This window comes from Camelus dromedarius, chromosome 7 (genome assembly GCF_036321535.1).
Source record: "Camelus dromedarius isolate mCamDro1 chromosome 7, mCamDro1.pat, whole genome shotgun sequence".
Taxonomy (NCBI): Eukaryota; Metazoa; Chordata; class Mammalia; order Artiodactyla; family Camelidae; genus Camelus; species Camelus dromedarius.
In genome coordinates, this window is record NC_087442.1 from 53212978 (window position 1) to 53228501 (window position 15524).

General features: G+C 37.9%; 1 protein-coding gene across 4 annotated transcripts in view; it reads left to right on the forward strand.

Moving 5' to 3' along the window:
* ETV1 (ETS variant transcription factor 1) overlaps positions 1 to 15524 on the forward strand; it is an 88164-nt gene that overhangs the window by 45390 nt on the left and 27250 nt on the right. For all 4 annotated transcript variants that reach the window (XM_064487534.1, XM_064487535.1, XM_064487536.1 and 1 more), the window contains 3 exons: positions 701 to 830; positions 3448 to 3636; positions 8071 to 8318. In XM_064487534.1, the coding sequence (XP_064343604.1) occupies positions 701 to 830; positions 3448 to 3636; positions 8071 to 8318 (567 nt within the window). The remainder of the gene's footprint in view (positions 1 to 700; positions 831 to 3447; positions 3637 to 8070; positions 8319 to 15524) is intronic.

A 15524-nucleotide genomic window follows, 5' to 3' on the forward strand; every position in this document is an offset into this window, starting at 1 on the left:
GAGAAAACATCATTTGATGAAGAATGATTGTTTTGTGGTGGATTGTATATGACAAATAACTGTAACATAGTTCTCCCAAGTTATCTTCCCACTTCTGGTAAGCAGTTAGGCAGGTACTTTTTTCTGTATTTTTATACATGAGCATTGGCCTCAAAGATGTTGAGTTTTTTCTCCAGTGTATTGTTTGTTACCCTTAGAACTGCACTTGTGTTTTCTTTTTCATAGTCCAGTTGCCATTCCATTAAACCAATACTATGGATGCATTTGAGATATTTTCCTTTCAAGAATACATAATGTTCCCATCTTTAGTTAATTCCTGGATAATGAGTTGTACTTTTTCTGCTTTAGTCATTGGAAATCTCTCTGAAATGTTTTCAAAACTTACTTTCTGAAAACTGAGCTTCTAGTGTTATTAATATCAGCTAAGCCAATTACAAGTAATTCATTTTACCTTAAGTGATGAGAGAGAGTTCAAGCACGCATTTTATTATGCAATAAAAGCAAAAAAAAAAAAAAAACGAGTGTATGGAGATTCTCCAGAATCTTTTCTGGCATGAAATTCATCAAATATGATTGTTCTTATGCATGTAAGTTAATATGAAACGGTAGTGACTTTTTAACCAAGAGGAGGAGAGGAGATGATTATACTTAACTCCTAACTACATTTCACTTCTGTGGGTATTTTTATTTTGTTTCCTAGTGGCTTTTCATGGCCTCCCACTGAAAATCAAGAAGGAACCCCACAGTCCATGTTCGGAACTCGGCTCTGCCTGCAGTCAAGAACAGCCCTTTAAATTCAGCTATGGAGAAAAGTGCCTGTACAACGTCAGGTAAAGCAGTCAGGTGGACGCAGGGAGCTCGGTGGTTCTTAGGGAAACAAGGTCCAGAATGATACAAAAATCTCAAGTCATATTTTCATGTGTCACATCTTCAGCATATAACAAGCTAATCAGGTACTGTGTTTAGTAGAACTCTGAAGGACATTTTCCCATTCGACCACATACTTTTTAGAATCATTTTAGAGTAATAATTTTCATCCAAATCGTTAGTTGCTTTTCTCCTGCAGTGCCGCATCCAGGGATTGAAAAGGGGGTCTTCCTTGGCGTGAGCAGCTACTGAAAGTCCTCAATAGAAAGAACACATTATGCACTTTAGATAGAGTTTGTAGGAAAAAAATGAAACAGTTGGCAGGTTGAAGCATTGCATTAGTTATCTGACAGGCTTTGCAGATGATCTGTAAGATGTGCTTGTGGACAGTTGCAGCAAAGGTGGAGTTTTATAAGCCTTCGCAGTGGCTATGATTGTTAAAAAGCCAGTTGTGTCTTCTGATGATAATACAGGGTGGAGCAGTAGAAGTACATTGTTCATTTGTTAGAAAATTTGATAACATATATGTTCATTAAAAACCCTTCACAGTAAATTGCATTCTGCTGCTTTTTATACTGGCCTCTAATTGCATGAGGAAAACATTGGCTTTGTGTATTGTTTATTATTACTCTCAATTATCATAGAAACTTAGTTCTTAAAAGGAGTTAGTTTGGAAACTTATAAAAATGATTACAGATATTTGCAGTCTTATAAATTATGTTGATTTAGGCTCATATTATGATCCAAGGGGTCTTTCTATTTTCTCATTTACCCCAGATATTCAAGATTCAGGAAATTCCAATCTGTGCAATCTCCCAGCAGCTGACCAATGCCTGGGTAGTCTATTGCTATTTGTTCTTGCAAACTTGTCTTTTCTGTCTGCTTTCCTAGGAGGCTCACCAGAGCCTGAAATGATGAGCCAGTTCAGTTGAAACGGCAAAGCTTTTACAAAGAAGATTTCATGTAGAAGCGAACTATTAAAGCATACTGAGTTCAGATAAAACAGTATTGTTCGATCCGAGTTTTACTTTATAGGATTTTTAATTTTGGCATTTTCTCCTTAAGAGGACTATTTCTGCACAGAGTAATTACTTAACATATTGAAGAATTTTAAATTAATGAACCAAATAGGTAGAGAACTGTCACTGTCCTCATCCTTGATCAGTAGTGTGACTCTGAAATAACTCCTGCTTTGTAGACATATAAAGAAAGACCTATCTGACTTCCATAAGCTAATGGTAGAAGAATAATTGCCTGAATATTTTGAGATTTTTCTAGGGGACCAATAATTCCCACAGTGATACATAGATTAAATTCTATTATTTCCATTTCTATACAAATACTGTAAGTCAATACAGCATTTAATAAAGGGAAAAAGTAACATCCTAAGGCAGAAGATGTATCATTTTTTTTTTTACATGGGAATGAGACAGGTGAATCATTTTATAGAAAGTGAGTTCTCATTCAGAAATGTTGGTAAAAGAAATAGATAGAACCAAACATAATATGAGTATTATTTGCTTTAAAGCAAGAGTAGACTTAGGCAGCATGTACGTGCTCCTTCACTTCTGAAAAGTATTTTTGCACTTGGATGTAATTTTGTTGTATAGATGGAGTAATAGGATAAATTATTATGTAAGTCAATTTTTTTAAGAGTTTCTTTTTTTAAAGAAAAAGTATATATTCATGAATGCTTTTTATTTTACAAGGAAATACAGTATTTTAATCTAGAAATATCTTTTTCTGTTCAGAAACTTAAGTAAAATTTGTTTTTAATAAAGTATTTTTTAGACTGCAAAAATTAGTTAAATCACATTCTGGAGACGTGTGTTTAAGAAAATTTAAATTCATACTGTGTATAAAAACAAGCTTACTCATTTTATTCTTTTGTAATTGTCTTTAGAAGTTAGACTGTGTTAATAGGGTTTGAGTCTTAAGAACACTATTTTGTACCTAATCTTATGCTCCAAGAAAGTTCAACTATGTCAGAGACATTTTAATTTGCCTCATAAATCTTTATCATCCCATGTGAGGAAGTTGATGCTAGGCATCATTTATGGTGCATAAAGCATGAAAACAAGGCAAAAGCACTGTCTTCTTAGAATTCTGCCACTGAAAAAGGCAAGCCAGGTATGATCAGCATCTTGTTAAACTTATGTCAGTTCCTATTCTAAAATCTTATGTAAGATAGAAGGATTATGGTATCAGAATTATTTAATGATTTAGAAAAGATCTGTGAAACATGCTTAAGGAGACATATCAAGAATAGAAGGAAATAATGCCATGGCTTCCAAGGCCAGGGATTTTCCTTTTCCCTAAGTTGTTTCCATGTATATTAAAATATATATTTTTTATGTTTATGTTGTTATCCAGTCATACATTAATTATTCTATTTTCGGCCAAGGTGTGTGGCACTTTCAAAGATGACATGTTCTAGAATTGCAAAAACCAAAAAACATACAATTGTCACTTCCTTGTGACTTAAGCTTAAAATATTTCTTCTTGCCTTGGGCTGGGAAAAAAAGTGTTTTGATTGCTCCAAAGAAACAAATGTTCTCTTTTCTTCTGTTCCTTGGGTAGTGCCTATGATCAGAAGCCACAAGTGGGAATGAGGCCCTCCAACCCCCCGACACCATCCAGCACTCCTGTGTCCCCACTGCATCATGCATCTCCAAACGCAACTCACACTTCGAAACCTGACCGCGCCTTCCCAGCTCACCTCCCTCCATCGCAACCCATTCAAGACAGCAGCTACCCCATGGACCACAGGTGAACTACAAATACCACTTTAAAAAAACCAAAAAACTATTTTTAGCATTCTTGGAAGAAATTCCTATTACCAGTTCCTAAGACCTATAGTAAATTTAAGGTGAGCATATTAATTTTGCACATCTGTGCAAAATATTTTTAGAAAGAGCTTGCTCTGTCTCTAGCTAGACATAATTTGTGGAGAAGGTCATTTATAAACATCCCTTTATAAACATTTAAATTGGTTGCTAAAATGGAAAATTAATCCATATACTGACATTTGAACATTTTCCTTTCGCTTTGCTTGAATTAAATTGCTTCACTTAAACTTTAAATCAGATCATCCCATTTTTATGAGCATATGTGTGTACTTGTTCTATAAAGTTAGGAGACTAATTTTAGTAGGTGGCTTTTGGAATTAGGTTCTTTACCTTCGACTGAATGGTTTAGCTGTACACAGTTTTGCAGAATAGGATATATTTGATGAAACTATTTCCCCTCCTTTCCAAGTGATGAATATTTTATGTCAGAAGATGCATGACCCTGGACACTGGGAATATAAAGTTAAAGAGATAGAGATTGAATTAGTATTACTTAGAAAGGAACAAAGCAAGACAGAATACAGAGCTAGAGAGAATGCTGTGGCATGTAATTCTCGACTCCTAGAGACGAATAAATTCATATTTAAATAAAATATCGGAGGACCTTTAGAGACCTTAGTAATACAGCTTAAAACATGGGTCAGTTACATGCAGCATCCTTTCTTCCCCTTCTACTTTGTACTTATGTAGAGCCAGGGGTGTGCTGGTCAATGGTTAGCAACAGGCTTTATGAGAAAAATCGAAAGACCAGATGTGGAGCATTTGATGAGTCTGTGATGTAGGTATTGTCCCCATGGCTGACTCCAAGCTGTCAGTGTAACAACTCTGAATGTAGAGTTGGAAAAAAAGATACAGTAACATGCCATTAAAGCATATTCTACCAAACAGATACAAAAGATAGAACCTCAAGAGAATAATTAATATAATTAGTAGTAAAATGTTGTAAAATAATTAGAAAGTGATGAGTTTTGAGGGGGTTTTTTGCCTTTGTTTTCAATACAATTTTTTTAAATTATAAATTTACATCATTGAATTCTTAACAATGGCTGTGTTTAATAGCTGGCTCACGAAATTCCTGAAAATTTAACAATAAGCCAGTGCAAATGGGCTCTGACACACCATGATAAAAATAACTCAGCTGGAGGAATCCTCCACATCAGCAGAGGAAACCAGAAGATGTGCCACTGGCAACTTTCTGAAAATAAGGGAATACTCAGATCTGCTATTTATAGGTTCTTTAATGGGACTCCATCTCAAATTCAGTAACTCTTTTGGTATGAAGGGCTAAGATAAAAGCATTCTTTTCCAGTGTAAAACTAAGTAACGTCTTTCCTACCTTGCTTTCCATCACTAAGTCCTCTTGGGCTTTGGTTCCGAAATGCTAACTGTGATCTTTCCTTTCTTGCCCCTTGGCCTTGAGACTCCGTCAGAGTGTCATGGTATGTGCATCTGTGTAAACAGTTTTGTAAATACAGATGAAAGAAATCTTATTGCTGGGTGGGCCACGAGACAGATGCACATTGTGCGGGATGACAAGGAAAAAGAGGATGAACAAGAAAAGCACGTTTTGTTTTGTCCGCCTCTGGTGACTTCCCAGAGGTCTCGGTGCCCAAGGCCCTCACCCTCCGCTTGGCTGCCGGCATTCTAGATGGGATCACGGGCGCTTGGTGCAAGACAGTTCTTTCTTACACAAGGTGACTGCTGCACAAACAGGCTGGCTGTTTTGAGGTGACCTAACTTGAAATGCTTTAGCCAAATCCATTTTAGTTTCTCGACTTGAAGTCAAATATTTGAGACTGAGAACAGCCGGCCCGGAATTCGGAGAGGGAAGCTCGGGGTCTTTTCCCACTGCCCCCTGCTGGGTTTTGAGGCCAGTACCAGCTGGCCAATCCCAGGAAAATCTCTGAAGCCGTATGTTTCTGGGGAGGATTTCTTGGAGAGCTCCAGCCAACAAATGACAGTCCCTCAGTTATAAATGGCACATTTGCTCTGGGAACAGATCCTTTCCCCAAATAGCCCCCTCCAGCCCAGGCACCCCACCTCACTCGGGGCCCGCTTGGTGGCCAGCAGGGCTGGACCCTGCTTCCTCTCCTCGGCTTCATCCTGTTCCTCGGGCCAGCCCTTTGGCACTTTTTCCCGAACCCACTGAGCAGAAGCCTTGTCTGTTTTTCTCAGCGTTTCCCACCACTTGGCTGCTGTTTTTCTTGATCCAGGAGTTCATCAGCCCACTCTCCTTACACATTAACTCTCTTCCAGAAGCTTCCCGAGTCACTTTCTCTTTGCAGTTGATCAGAAGAATGACACCACACACTTGCGGTTTCTAATGAGGCGCATGTGTTTGATACAGACAAGTCCTCAGCAAGGACCAGCTGGAATCAGGTTGACTCGTAAAAACAAGTGGCTTGATTTTTTTTTTTTTTTAAACAAAGCTTTTTGTGGAAGTATTATTAACTTCCTTTTAAGGCTTCACAAGGGAGCCAGTTTCTTATTTTAACTTCTAGTTACAATTTTCTGATTCACTCCTTGACAGTTCTTAATGATAATTTCTGTTTCTTTTTTCGGCTAATGAAATAAGCAAGAGAAGGGAAATGAATGCAGTGCCAGTCAGCCTAACTGTTTTGCAATATCCGAGTTTCTAAGTTTATTTTCTGCAGGTGTAGGTGGAATTTCAGTGCTTTCTGTGGCAACCAGTAAGGCTGGAGTTAACTCACGGGACGGAGGGTTCTTAGAAATGCGAAAGCAATTGCTCTGCTGGTTTTGTTTTTATTTTTGTTTTGCTTTTACCTTATTTTCATTTAACATCGCCAAAATTAATTGTTAACTTTCCAAATTAAAGTCTCAGGAATGCTTTTAGGAGGGGAGCAGGGGAGTTAATAGGCTTCCATTTGCTCATAGAAATGTCGGATAGGTTATTTTTAAGCACTCGTGGGCATTTTTAGAGCACTTTTAAATCTTTAATTAATCCACATCTTTGTGGTGGGTCAATGATATTAGGACGAGAAATGCAGAACTGAATGATTATGTGATTAGCCAATCAGTACACAGAACAACCAAGAAAGAAGGAGCATAAAGACTCGCCCTCAGACCTTCTGCCGAGTCCTTAGAGGTCCCTCGGGACCTAACAGCATGACTGTCCCAAATCTACGGAATGCATACATCGTATTTCCATCTTTGGAGGTCTGCTGTAATATTTTATGCTTATTTTTATCAACATGATATTTTCTTTGAAGCAGTTAGAAGCCAGTGTGTTCTGTGCTGCTGTTTGACCATAAAGAAGTGGTCTTTTACAAACGAGCCTGGATTTCAGTTTCCAGTTTAATATCTCACTAGAATACAATGTTATTTCAGACAATGTTGAAGATTTAAGAGTCCTGCCCATTTGAGAAGAAAGTCATTCCTTTCTTACATTCTTAGTAACTCATGGTAAGGGAAGGAAAACCAAGGAGTAGATTTTTATTTGGTTGATTTTTTTATTTGTTGATTAGTTTGGTAACAGAATTAAAAGAGAGCGGATACAGTTTGAGATTAAATTCTATCTGTTTTTTCTTTTGTTTTTTCTTATATGTAATTATTTGATATCCTCTTACTATGGAAATTTGGTAAATGATGTAATTGATTGAGAATTGGCCATTTTAACTGTTAGGGTGTGTATTTTTTGAAAATACTACACTGCTCTCCTAGCCCTGCTCAAGGCACATCTTTAACTTTTTATAAAAATATACTGAAATGGTGCTGAAAGCAACTAATTAGAAGGGGAACACAAGGCATATTATAATTAAAAAGCACAGTGCTACTGACCCAGGAAGGAGAAATCTAGTCTTTGTTAAAGATTTACAGTCCAAGTCAGCTGGTATCATGTTCATTAACTAAGCAGTTAAAAATCGTCCCAATATGTTATTTTATCTTTTTCCCTTTTTTAAAAATTGAAGTATAATCAGTTTACAATGTGTCGATTTCTGGTGTACAGCATAATGTTTCAGTCATACATATACAGACATATATTTTGTTTCATATTCTTTTTCATTATAGGTTACTGTAAGATATTGAATATAGTCCCTGTGCTGTACAGTAGAAACTTGTTGTTTACCTATTTTATATATAGTAGTTCGTATCTGCAAAGCCTGAACTCCCAATTTCTCCCTTCCCACTCCCGCCCCCAATGGTAACCATAAGTTTGTTTTCTGTGTCTGTGAGTCTGTTTCTGTTTGGTAAATAAGCTCATTTGTGCCATTTTTTTAGATTCCCCATATAAGTGAAATCATATGGTATTTTTCTTTCTCTTTCTGTTCTGCCAATATTTGAATGAATATTCCTTGTTACCATTTTGTTTGAAACGTGCTCTCTTATTTTCTAGATTTCGCCGCCAACTCTCTGAACCCTGTAATTCCTTTCCTCCTCTGCCGGCAATGCCGAGGGAAGGACGTCCCATGTACCAACGGCAGCTGTCTGAGCCGAACATCCCCTTCCCACCTCAAGGCTTTAAGCAGGAGTACCACGACCCCGTGTATGAACACAACACCATGGTGGGTGGTGCAGCCAGCCAAAGCTTCCCCCCTCCTCTGCTGATTAAACAGGAGCCCAGAGATTTCGCATATGATTCAGGTAGGCCCACGCCTGAAGTTACGTTTGAGGTAGCTTTTCACTTGCTTGTCAGTTTGACGAGTATTGGGCTCAGACTGGGTGACTCCTGATGTGTGTGTGTGTGTGTGTATGTGGAATCATTCTGATTTAGGCCTTCTTTGCATCTTTCTCTCTAGGTGAAGGGTTGGCCTATCAGACCACTTTGGCATGAGCTGACGGTTGCAGTCGTGTCTAAAAGTGCAGTTAGTCAGGAGAAAAGTGCAGTTTATAAAATCAGGCAGGCCCTCAGCCCGAGAGAGGAGCATTCTCCTTCTTTTCTTGGTTCTGGGCTTTCTTTCCATTTTGCTCCTGCAGCACTATTGAATAACAATGTTTACAGAAATTAATACTCTTCTGTATTGGGTAACTTATTGCTTATAATTCTTCGTTTGTTTGTTTTTTCTTTGCTTGGTGGCCCAGAAGTAAGGATTTGTACATATTAGGAGAGAAACAGCAAAAATACAGACTTACGGTTTATTCATAGAGCTGAGCTCTAGCCGCACTGAGCCAGAAAGGCCCCACAAAGTAGTATATCAAGTAATATCAAGACGGAGAAGGGGGGTTACCTGAAATTAAGGAGCATTTAGGTCTATGGCTAATGTTACCACCAAGTATGCCAATATTTGACCTTGAGAGCTCAGAAAAATTACTTAACTCATCTGTGCTCAGTTTTTCCTGTTATAGTCTCAAAATCAGGACACGTGCTTTTCCGACATCTTAGCACTTTTGGAAAAAATGTCAAAATAAAAGCTAACACTCAGAAGAGAGAGACCAGTTACCTGCAAAATATTACTAACGTTATTGTAACCGTGGTCAGCAGGTGGTTGTGGGCTTGAAAACATTTGAAAACCATGTGGCTTCCTTTCATTTGGATGCCAAGTTACAATGTTCTTTATGAAGGAACTATTCCTTCTCTGGGGAGATATCTGCTAAGGTTTCCTATCAGTTCTAATTGATGAACAAAAATTGTCTCCTGGTCTTAAATTTTCATTACCTAAAATTACCTGCTTTATTATGAATTGGCCTTAAAGCTCAGCAAGAAGGAGCCTAAAACTGAGAGTCTCCCTCTGGCCACTGTTTCTCATTGGACAAAAGCCCAAGGAATAAAGAGGAATTGCCCACTGGGAGGCCATACCTGCACTTCCAGCAAGCGTACCAGCTACCCAGGACCCCTGAGTTCCCTGCCCAGCCAGCCCTGAGTCCACTTCCAGGGCCTGAGCAAGTTCACTTCGGGCCTGCTTTCCTGTGGGCAGAGCGCACGGCTCCCATGTGTGTCTCTAGGTCCAAGGAGGTGGCCCAGGGGCAGTGCTTGTGGGAGGGTGGGGATGGAACCTGGACGTGCCCAGATGCTCGGCCTGTGAGGCCCCCCTGGTATGGAACAGTGTGGGCTGGAGGGGTCAAAAGAGAGGCAGGAGGGGTGTGGGCTGAGGTCTAAAAACTGGAAACTGGCTCCACGTCATCCTCCTTCAGTGCTCATCTTAAGAGATTTCCTGAACTTGTAGATTTGACCTGGCCTTCCAAGTTGTTATGATGGCGTAATTTCAAGGAATGGGAGGAGAGACCGTATTTATCAGATTGTTTGGCTGGTTTATAATATTAAACATTGAAACATATGATGTGAAGGCCTTTGTTTGAATACTTGCCCCAGGCCCTGTGGTTTGGAGGCCATTCGAAAATGTACCATAGTGGTTACAGCGTAGAACCTTCTCTATTTGTGCATAATTTATGCCTATAATTAAGAACACTACACTATGATGGGCTTTATTATAGAGAGGATTCACTTTTCTCTCTAAACTTCTAATCCTGTTAACTAGTGTTCTCCTTATTCTCCAAACCACCATTTCACTTGCTGCACAGTTTTTTTGAATTTACCATGATTTCAGGAAACTTTACATGGAAATGATTTAAAATAGCCCAAATAATTGGTTCGAAAAGATTTGTAGGGCATAGTGTTTAAAATGTGTTCTTTGTGTGTTCTAGAAATGTTTTTATGTGTATAACCTGAACAACATGAACAGTAAAAGCATTTTCTTGATTCTGTAGTTTGCCACATATATAAATTCCCCTCATATTTATGTTGTATATAAAATTATATGTAACTTGGTGTTGAGGATGTGTAACTTTTCTTGAGACGATGCGAACCAAACAAGGAAAAGATTCAAATAATACAATGAGGGCAAAAAAAAAAAAAAATAGGAGATGGCACTGTGAGGTTTAATTGTGTTATTTGTGCACGATACGTAAAATGATGTTCAGAGTCAGTCGCTGTTTGACCCTCAAAAGCACAGATTCAGTCACTTATAACCTGAAAAGCATAGTCCATGCCTTAGCTCAGACTGCTATAATGAAAAATGCCGTCCACCGGAAAGCTGAAACAGCAGACCTTTACTTCTCACAGTTCTGCAGGCTGGGAAGTGCGAGATCAAGGTACGGGCAGGTTCATGTCCTGGTAGGGCCTCTCTTCCTGGCTTGCAGAGGGCCACTTCCTCACTGTGTCCTCATGTGGCAGAGAGAGATGGAGCTCTGGTCTCTCTTCCACTTCTTATAAGGACACTATCCCACCGTGAGGAGCCCCACCCTCATGGCTTAACCTCATCCTAATTACCTCTCAAAGGCCCCTGCTCCAAATACCATCGTATCAGGCATCAGGACGTCATCGTGAGTGTTGGGGGATATTTAGTCTGTAACAGTCCAGTATCTTATTTTCAAGGTACATAGGGCATGTCTTTTGTTAAACTGCCATATACCTTACAAATGACTTGTACAATACTTGTTTAATATTTGAGAAGCTGTTCATTTATATTGCTTTCTCTCCTCTAAATTATATTTCAGATTGCTGAAGTTGTACACCACCTTTGAATTCTAATTTCAGTGTTGCCCATGAGATACAGTTCAGATTTGCTTGAAGAGTTAGGTAGAGGTGGATCTTCTGGCTGTGGCCTGGAGACCTGTAGTAACTGTGTAACCAGGGCCTATGAAAAATTAATCTGTAGGTATCAAAATATGTTTCACTGGCCACCAAATTGCTGTAATTAACTTGACACGTCTGTAAACGTCATACACTGCCGTCAATGAGTCTGATCTCCAGATGCTTTGTTGTGTTGTCATTCGTTCTTTCATCCTTGCTGAGAGCACATTAAATAACCTTTTTAGGAAATCTGGTGTTTTTATTACCGAATCACTGAGTTTTTGGTTCACTAACTGATGTTGAACAAATAGCACATTAGAAAATATCTTATGTGATTTAAGAACAATGCAAAAGGCGTTTCCTAGTCTGTTTACTCAGCATCTATGATCTAAAGGTTGTCCTTTCAGGAGGCCTCTAGGACTCTTTATTACTTAATTTCGTATAACATAAATGTTGTGAAAATAAAAGAAGCTTTGTAAGTGAAAAGGCAACATGATTATGTGCTAATAAAGCCTGACATTAATTATGACATGGGAAATGGAAGGTCTATTAGTTATAATTATAATTATAGGAATGCAATTTCAACTGCTGAGTATTTAAGCTAAAAAATTGCAAAATATTATGTTAGTAGAGTAGAAATTTTTATTCAGGAAAAGGGAAAAAAAATTTGGATCAGAAGACACTGAGGAGATAAAACATTGATTATTTAGGGCCAATTTGGTGCACCAGTGCAGTGGACTTATGATGACATGATGATATTAAGTTCTCAGCAGTCCAATTATGTCTGTTGTTATTTTCCTTCTCTGTTTCTCTAGCCTAATAATGCTGCAAAGAGCAGGACACGGGTTTTTTGTTGGTTGGTTGATCTTTCTTGAATCCAACATGATTTCCTCTTTTATTGCCTCTATGGCCAAGTGGCTACATAAAAAGAGTTGAATAGGCATTGAATGCTTCGTTTGGAGTGCTGTGTGCCGTGCTCGGGCTTCCATAAAATCATGGCTATCTTCTCAAGATCATGCTCACATATGAGGTTTTACACGTTCAGAATGCTCAATGAGGTACAAATTTTAGATACTCAGAAAAATGTATTTCCTTAGAGATGTAGATGTTTGTTGATTGGTCTTTTGCTTTGTTTTCTTTTTGGATTGCTTAGGGTAGTATTTCTAGGAGGCTGGTGGGCACATGAAACTAAAGTTTGACTCAAGAAAATATCAGCACACTGTGTTCATACACTTTGGTATTTTCACTCTCAGGAAATTATCTTATAGAATGAGAGACACGATGAATGTTTGGTGAGGGGGATTATTATAAATATAAAATAATTGAATGATAGTATAAGTTATGGCTGTCTAAATCAGAAATATTACACAGTCATTAGAAGTCAGGCTTTAAAAAAATATTTAATAAAGTGAGACAAGTTTTAAAAAATCATTATGTGTAAAGCATGACTCATGCAAAATAAGACCCAGTATGAAAATCCTGTGGTTATGTACTTCTGGGACGGCCTTAGAGACAGAGGAGAATTAACATGCGAGTGTTAACATGGTGGGTGTCAGGTTCATCCCTGCACTGCGCTTGCATTCCCACCATTTCATGCTGTTATGTTCCCTTTGCACTTTGGGTGTATCAAAAGTCTTAACCTAGGAGTTGATTGGAGGGACGAGGCATTAATAAGGTGTTTTTAACCCTCAGGGCCTATTCTGTTACCCTAATTAGTTCAAAAGATGCCTCCAGACCATGTGAAGGAGCAGTTTAACCTAGAAGCTGGGAATGAAGAGAGGAAAAGAGAACTTTCAGGTCATAAAGATGGTTTCCAAAACAAGTAAATGGGAGAAACTGTGTCATTGGAGCTTTGGGAAGAAGAGAAAGGAGACATAGAGGGGAGGGGAGAAAGCTGGCATCATATTTTCCTAAGAAAATGTTTCTATATTTTTTAAATTGTGTTTTTAGGGCCCTTCCTAAAGGGCTGATGTACTGATGAGGGCCTCTGTGAATTTGGAGGCATGTTATGTTTATGCGGTCATAAATGCTAGCATTATTTTAAATTGGGAAATGGACACAGATAGCTGTTCACATACTCATGAATCTTTAAACTCATGAAAGCTCTTGGAGATCACGTAGTTCAGATTCCTCCTTTACACCCTGGCTGTGTGGATAAAATGTCCAGGACTCATTCGAGATAACCTACCACCATCTACACAGGTGTGAGGGGAAACAACCCAAATTAGAACCAAGATTTTCTTATTCTTAGCTTAGCGCACAATTCACAGTCTGTCTTACTATATAATTGTCCAAAATAAATCCACAATTTACTAGATATATTATTGATCCTTTTCTCACTATTTTAGACTGAGTATTTTTCTATGTTTTTTAAAAAATTGCACTGTGATCCGGGGTAATCTGCATTAAATGCATCTGTGTTAAAGCCTAAGGTATGCTTTCCTAATGTGTTCGTCTCATATTAGTCTCCAAATTTTCTTCTAATTGTTAGGTGCTCACTGTTGTAAGATAGGAAAATATAGAAACTCAAATGATATTTAGGATTAAAATGCATTCTATTTCCTTTTTAAAAATATACCATAAACGGTCAAGAGTTGAGATTGTCCCTGAGGTAACTTTTCCTAACAGTTCTTTCAGAAAAGGCTGAATAATAATTAGAAGGAAAAGCAGCAAACCAGTGGCCTTTCCAGCTCTAAAATCCTTTGGTTGTATGAACCTTGAGTTTGTCTGAGCCTTCTTATTGGACTTCACTCTTTGTTAAAACATTTGCTAGATTGATGGCTTAAAATTTAACGAGAAGTCATTTTCAAACTTTGTCAGCTGAATCCATTTTTCAGCAGAAAGCTTATGAATGAAGGACTGCAATATATAAAACAGATAGAAAGAAAGCTTGCCTTTGGAAAAGTAAGATGGGCCTTTTCTGTCTTCTGTTTTTAAGTCCCTTCATTTTTGACCCAAGCAGCCCCTACCAAGTTCTCCACACACTTCTTTATCACCTTTGGACTTTGATGAAGGCCAATGGACAAAACTTTCAATTTAGAGAATAATGATCTATCCTTAGCATGTATAAAAATTGTGCGCTGGCAGAGAAATGGTGAAATAAATGCAGAAAAAATGTTGACCTCATGTTGAAGATGTTGAAACTAGGAATATGTTTAACATTATTTGTCAGAGACGGCGCACATACTCACATAGGCCCGAGCTGGCACGTTAGTCCTAAGAGTTAGAATACTCTGGGGTGTCTGATATGGCAAGAGAAGATTTTTGTGTTGTAAATGTGATCCTGCGTTTTGCTGTGTGGGCGGGTGCTCGTCTTAATCATCCAGCTTACGGAGAGGTGAAGTAATTCCTAATGCTGCTCTTAGTCAGTGTTGCTTGGGATTCCCCTTCCAGAATTTATAATATAGTTTTAAAGTGAGAGTTACAGGATGAAGCCAGTGGATAATAGAGCAAGAAACACATACTTATTTTCTGTAGCCGCATAGGAATATGAATAAATAGTGCTTTCTGTGTTTGGAGATGATTTGACAGGGTCTTAATCAACTGACTCAACCTGTACAAAATCTAAACAAACAAACAAACAAAAACCCCCAAATTCAGAAGGCTAAATGTACTCAGTAGTTTATCCCTAAACTATTACTGTTATGATTGTTACTACGATTACCATGGTATATTATTTTTTAATGGTTTCTCATTATTTATTTCATAAGAGGAGACATATGTTTTAGGGACATTGACTTCATTTATATTTTATTATATATTTTCTTATATCCTTTGTGAACAGTTGAATTATACATAAGTAAACAACCAAAAATATTGTTCAAGAAATACAAGGAATGCAGTTATTACAAAAGGAAATTGTTGAAAAGGCTAATTAAAATTGGATTAAAAAAAAATAAAGTTGGATAGAACAGAGAGGGTAGAAATAAAGGCCACTAATATTTATTTTGAACTTCCGGGCCTGCCATAAACCAACTTCATCCTTTCCAAAATGGAAGGAAGACCCCATGATTGACAATAACTTTCATTTTTTTTTAATTTAAAATAGAGCGTTTGGAAATATTCAGCTTTACTTCATCATTTTTACTTACATAGCTTTGAACCACTTTGAAAACTAATTCTTGAAAGAATACTGAATTTTCTTTAAAGCCTTGAACAAAGAATATTATTTAGGAATTAGTAATTCAATGTACATTCACTTTTCAGTGGTCTTGCTCTGCTCCATATTTTCCTTAGATGGTAGATTATAGAATTCCTTATCATCTCCTCACTTGGCTGTG